Genomic DNA, 6468 nt, shown 5'->3' with positions numbered 1-6468 from the left:
AAGATACTGATAGAATGAGTACCAGGCTTAAAAAACGAAATAAGTACTGGAGTTGATTTGTTTAACTAAAAATTCAAGGTGGTGCTCCAGCATGGCCGCAGTCTAATGACTGAAACAAGTGAAAGATAAAACACAATTTGTGAAAAGCTAGTTTCAGTGGGATAATTTTTGCAAATCAGTAGATTAGCACATAGCTTCTTGTCTGCTATACTCCTAACCATTTCACAATAAAGAACAGAACCTACTGGTGACAGACAAAAAAAAAAAAAAAGAAAAAAAAAGAAAAAAAAGCATAGTGGTGGCAAAAACAAAGTTATGTGCTAGGGCACATAAAAAAAATAGAAATAAACAAGAGGAAAAACATATATATAAAGAAAAAAAAGAGTTGTTTGTGTAAATATCTTGTCTCTGGTGGATGATTCTAAAATTTAGGTAAATTACTCTAAATATTAGGTGTAATTTTTTTGTTAAGGTTTTTGTGGGCAGGGTGTGTCACAAGTTGATCAATCTGATAGAGTGATGGCGCATCTACTGAAAGATCACCCCACCTACTGAAAGGTCAAGGGTTTATTTTATTTTTGGTAATATCTCAACATTGGCGCTGTTCTATTTCTATAGTTAAGACATTTAACTCTTGCTGGCTTAATCCACCTAGTAGTAAATATAATTTATTGCCATTAGTAGCAAAGGCGTTGCATAATTTATTGTTTACTTGTTTCATTAAATGGCGGGAAGCTGAAGTTCAAAATCTTCCTGTGAGTCTGCTAGAGAAACCAGAATATTAAAAATACATTATTTTTTTTTTTTCATAGCTGAAGTTCTGCTGCATTTGTTTTTTGCTTGAGGTACAAAGACAACCACCCTTGTTCCAGACTAGTGGTTTTCAAGTGTTTTCTGCTGAGGAATTTCCTTGAAATATTAGCCAACTCTTCTCAAAATAGAGATTTGGCCAATATATTAATATTTGCATTCTCTCTCCAGCCACAAGCTTAAAAACATAATCAAATTTCCAAATTTCATTACATAGTATCCATAACCAAATTTGGTTCCACACACTGCAATATGTCATCACCTATGGGTGTACATTTTCCTATCATGTTAAAGAGTTATAGAAAGTAAACAAACTTACCTTATTGTCCAGCCTAATGTGACATTCATGCTGTCCATGTGCAAATATCTGGTTCCAAGGTCCCAAGTACAGGTCATTTTCTCCCAATTGTAAACTCGACAGTCAATGTCTTCCACACTTTGAACCTCATCTGAAATTCAATAACAAGAAATATTACATATTGAACAGAAATAACCCAACAAACTAAGACTGGCCTTTCCCTCTCAAAATAATGGTTTCAAATTTTGGCACAAGGCTAGCAATATTTTAGGGGTAAAGGGTAGTCAAGTACATCAACTACAGTGCTCAACAGGTACTTATTTTATTGACCCAGAAAGGATGAAAGGCAAAGTTGACTTTGGCAGGATTTGAACTCAGAACATAATCAATTGGAAGAAATACCACTAAGCATTTTACCCGATGTACAAATGGTTCTGCAAGCTCGCTGCCTTCTCCCTCTCAAAATAATAACAATTGACAAAACGACTATGGAAACTAGATTGAAATTATGATTTTGTTGTTGTTGCTTAGCCCTCGGTCAACCTTAACTGAGCAAACCTCTGATCAAAAAATGTTCCATCTTGTCTTGTTGTTTTCAAGAGTAGGGCATCTAGGCACAGCTGTCTTAGTAGCATTACAGGCTCCAGGGCAAATCAATGCACTGGGTCTTGATGTATTTACTTATTGACATAACATACATAGATCAGAACAGGGTCCCAGGGTAACTGCCCAAACTGCCCATGCCTTAAGATGGCACTGTATCTAGGACTACATTCATTATTCAACATATCCTTTTTTTTTAACACGTTAACCACAACATGTACCACCTGTGGTTCATCATAAACTTCACACAACTTCCATATGCACCATTGGTGGTACATTTTCATAATTTGGGAAAATATTCTAGTCTGTATCTTTGAAATGGTTTAGAAGATATTTAAATGACATGAGTGCTAAATATTAAAGCTTTATTTTGAAGTACTAGCAGAGATACCTGGCATTGCTCAGGATCAAAATGGCATGGTTTTTTTTATTCTTTTAATTGTTTCAGTCATTTGACTGTGGCCATGCTGGAGCACTGCCTTTAGTCAAACATAAGGAAAGAAGGAAAGAAAGAAAGAGAAAAGGAGAAAGAAGGAAAGAAAGAGGGAGAAAGAAAGAATGAAAAAAGAGAAAGAAAGAGGGAGGGATGGAGAAAAAAGAAAGAAAGAAGGCAGAAAGGAAGGAAGGAAGGAAAGAAAGAAGGAGAAGAGGGAAAAAGGAGGAAGGAAAAAAGGCATAGACTAAAAGAGAGGAACTACTACAGAGGGTGTGAGAGAATGTATGTAAGCAAGAGAAACAGAGAATGAGAAAATGGAGAGAATAGGTTGAAAATTGCAGTTTTTAGAGAAAAATCTGTGTAAAACACCATTTACCCCCTGTGTGTGTAAAGTTTGGTGAAAATCGGTTGAAAACTGTAGAAATGCATACATATTACACATGCAGACATACACACAGACATCCTTTGTTTTATATATATATAGATTGTAAGAATGCAAAAAAATTATATTTCTTTGTAATTAAAGAGTATACAGCATGACTGCGAAATATGAGGCAACATCAGTAAGTTCCAGTAACAGGCCATGGTAGTTAATGCGTTAACACAATAGGGTGTGATTTGAAGGATATTTGACTGCTATTTGTAGTTGGCCTAATGACTATGCAAAGGATGCATATGTGTGTGTGTGTGTGTGTGCATGTTGGTGTAAATGGTAGTAGCCCAGTGAATTAAAACTATAGGTCAATTCTCAGTTTAAGCTATTATTTTTTTTTTCTCATTTTGCTTATGCATTGGGCAAAAGGTATGAATGTTACAACTCTATCTCATCTTAAAGTCAATAGGACATAATCACTTGTTGAAGGAATACAAAAGGTCAAGCTCAACGAACTGACTTTATAGTGTGTGCATGCGTGTGTGTGCATGCATGCGTGTGCGTGCGTGCATGCGTGCGTGTGTGTGCTTCAGAATTTAGGCAAAACCAGCAGGAATAAAGAAACAGAAAATAATGAAAGAAAGCCATGTGGGGAATCAATACCACATTCTAAGCATATTCCAAGTACAATTATGATTATGCTTCTGGCCTTTTATCAATTTTCAGCATCATTTATCACCTAATAGGTTTATGTGAGCATATCTAGAGACATTCTAATATGGTCCTGCTGTACCGGATAAAGACAGCATGTGCATGTGTATGCGAGTGTGTGTGTGTGTGTGCTTGCATGTGAGCATGCACAATTAATGACATCCTAATATGATAAAGACAGTGTGTGAGTGTGTGTGCGTGTGGCTAAAGACCTGCTGAAGACATCATATGTACGGTATGCGTATAGCCAGTTCACTCTGTTGCATGCAATTGGACCATGTCCCTGGTTTGAAGATATATTCCTCCCTTCCTCCCAATAGTCTTGGAGGCCTTATAAAATGTCAAGGATGTTGCCCTTCTCTCCTGACAAAGCATCAAGATAAAAAAATAAGAAAGAAAGAAAGCAAATTCTAATATGGCCCTTCTATGCTGGGAAAAGATGGCATATGTATGCATATAACTGGAGGCATTCTCTGGCCTTGCTATGTTGGATAAAAACTCTGTGTATGTGCGTGTGCATATCTTAATATGGCCTTGCTGAATTGAAAAAAAAAGACAGCATATGCATGCAAAGTAAAAAAACAGCCTAATATGCAGAATAAAGAAAGCATGGATGTAAACAAATCATGCCTTTTAGCCAATCACAGATTTATAGTCTTTTATTTTTTTTCTTACTTGTTTCAGACTGTGGCCATACTGGAGTACCACCTTGTAGGATCTTTAGTCGAAAAGATTAATCCCACGACTTATTTCTTACACCTGGTACTTATTCTGTCAGTCTCTTTTGCTAAATTGCTAAGTTACAAGGATGTAGACACACTGATACTGGTTGTCAAGTGTTGAGGTAGGGGACAAACACATACATACATAGGACATACATATATATACATAGGATGGGCTTCTTGCAGTCTTTGATCAGCCCGAGGCTATAGTAGAAGACACTTGCCCAAGGTGCCACACAGTAGGACTGAACTCAAGACCACATGGTTGAGAAGCAAGTTTCTTAACCATACAACTCCACCTGCTTCCTAGAGTGCCAAAATTTGTCACTGTATTATTTAGTATCTAATTATGAGAATGCCAAAGTTTGTCACAGTATCATGTAATATTTAACTGCTAGAGTACCAAAATTTGCCATTTTGCCATGTAGTATCTAATTTAATAACTAGAATACCAGTACAGGTTGGTTATGAATAATATATTTGGATTCACATTCATATATATTTAGTTTCAAATCGAAATTAGGCCCACAAAGTGTTTAGTCAGGTTAGACGTAAGTAACTTACTGGAAGATCTGAACTCTATACAGCTGTTGCCTACTGAGGTGGGGTTATATCACTCATGGTATGTATATAGAGTTAGGTATATTTACAATATATATGTCTCATAAGACACGAACTTGCAACCTCTTATTAACACCCAAATAGCTAAACCAAGGGAGGAGAATTGAAGTTAAACTTCATTTACAGAAATTTTTGATACAGTGTAGGACTTAATATTCAGCAAGCTTGAGGCTAGAAGTGGTCCAGATTTCTGGAGTTTCTGGAGGTAGTCTCTTTTACTCTTTTACATGTTTCAGTCATTTGACTGCGGCCATGCTGGAGCACTGCCTTTAGTCGAGCAAATTCTTATTCTTTGTAAGCCTAGTACTTAGTCTATCAGTCTCTTTTGCCGAAGCACTAAGTTACGGAGACATAAACACGCCACCATCGGTTGTCAAGTGATGTTGGGGGACAAACACAGACGCACAAACATATACACACACATACATACATACATACATATATAGACGATGGGCTTCTTTCAATTTCCGTCTACCAAATCCACTCACAAGGCTTTGGTCGGCCCGAGGCTATAGTAGAAGACACTTGCCCAAGGTGCCACGTAGTGGGACCGAACCCGGAACCATGTGGTTGGTAAGCAAGCTACTTATCATACAGCCACTCCTGCGCCTAAATTAAACTATGAAAAGTAAAGGATTAAATTGTATTTAACAGATTCAAATTAATATATTTCTAAAGCAGGGTCTATTTGATATCTATTAATCCACTTAAAATTCTTAAAATATATCATACCATGTATACAGTATAACGTTTATAAAATGAAAATTAAACAAAGGAAAATAAAGAACATGATTTTATTTAACAGATGTAGGTACAAATTAACATGCTTCCAAAGCAGAGTATGTTTAGTCTTTATCAGTCTAATTAAAAAAAGTAAAGAAGAAAACTATTTTTAACACACTTAAACAAATTAACCAACTTCAAAAATGAGATCTGTATACTTAATACAGGGTACAGCATATTGCATACTCCATTACTTTATTGCAGTTATGTAGCCTGTCAAAACTAATACTGGGAAGTCTATGTTTTGTTGAATAGGTTTAATAGGCACATGTGTGGTTGTGTGGTAAGAAGCTTGCTTCTCAACCACATAGTTTCAGGTTCAGTCCCACTGTGTGGCACCTTGGGTAAGTTTTTTTCTATTATAGCCTCATGTTGACCAATGCCTTGTGAGTGGATCTGGTAGATGGAGACTGAAAGAAGCTCCACCGTGTGTGTGAGTGTATATATATATATGTATATATATATATGTATATTTATGAGTGTGTCTTTGCATCTCTGTTTGTCCCCTGACACCACTTGACAACCAGTGTTGATTTGTTTACATCACCGTAACTTAGAAGTTCAGCAAAAGAAGCCAATAGAATAAAGTACCAGGTTTAAAAAAAAAAATACAGGGGTTGATATATTTGATTAAAGGTTCTTGAAGGCAGTTGATGCCCCAGCATGGCCATAGACTAATGACTGAAACAGATAAAAGATAAGGCCAAAACATGTCCAGAGTTATTTCCACACATTACAGTAATTAAGACAATATTAGTCATTGACAAGTATTGTCTTTTTTTCTCTCACTGCCTAATTAGCTATTTAACACCCACTGCATTAACTAAGTTAATGATAACATGACTATTCCTGAGATGTTGGAAGGGTTGAATAAATTTCTTTGTCATGAGGATTCTTCAAATTCTGTGGTTTTGTTTTTTCATTTCCTTGGCATGGCCGTGTGGTTAAGAAGCTTGATTTGTAACCATGTGGATTCAGGTTCCGTCTTACTGTGCAGCATTGTGGGCAAATGGTTTTAACTATAGGATCCTGGCTAACTAATGTTTTGTGTGGGAATATAATAGATGGAAACTCTGTGGAAGCCCGTATATATATATATATATATATATAT

The 6468-nt window shown here is 36.2% G+C and overlaps 1 protein-coding gene across 7 annotated transcripts in view; it reads right to left on the bottom strand.

Annotated features, from left to right (window-relative positions):
* Positions 1–6468, bottom strand: part of LOC106881088 (uncharacterized) — a 465749-nt gene that overhangs the window by 73362 nt on the left and 385919 nt on the right. For all 7 annotated transcript variants that reach the window (XM_052972353.1, XM_052972351.1, XM_052972350.1 and 4 more), the window contains one exon: positions 1130–1259. In XM_052972353.1, the coding sequence (XP_052828313.1) occupies positions 1130–1259 (130 nt within the window). The remainder of the gene's footprint in view (positions 1–1129; positions 1260–6468) is intronic.

The sequence above is a fragment of the Octopus bimaculoides genome, chromosome 13, assembly GCF_001194135.2.
Source record: "Octopus bimaculoides isolate UCB-OBI-ISO-001 chromosome 13, ASM119413v2, whole genome shotgun sequence".
Taxonomy (NCBI): Eukaryota; Metazoa; Mollusca; class Cephalopoda; order Octopoda; family Octopodidae; genus Octopus; species Octopus bimaculoides.
Note: the sequence above shows the minus strand (reverse complement) of the source record. Positions and strands in the feature narration are given on the sequence as shown.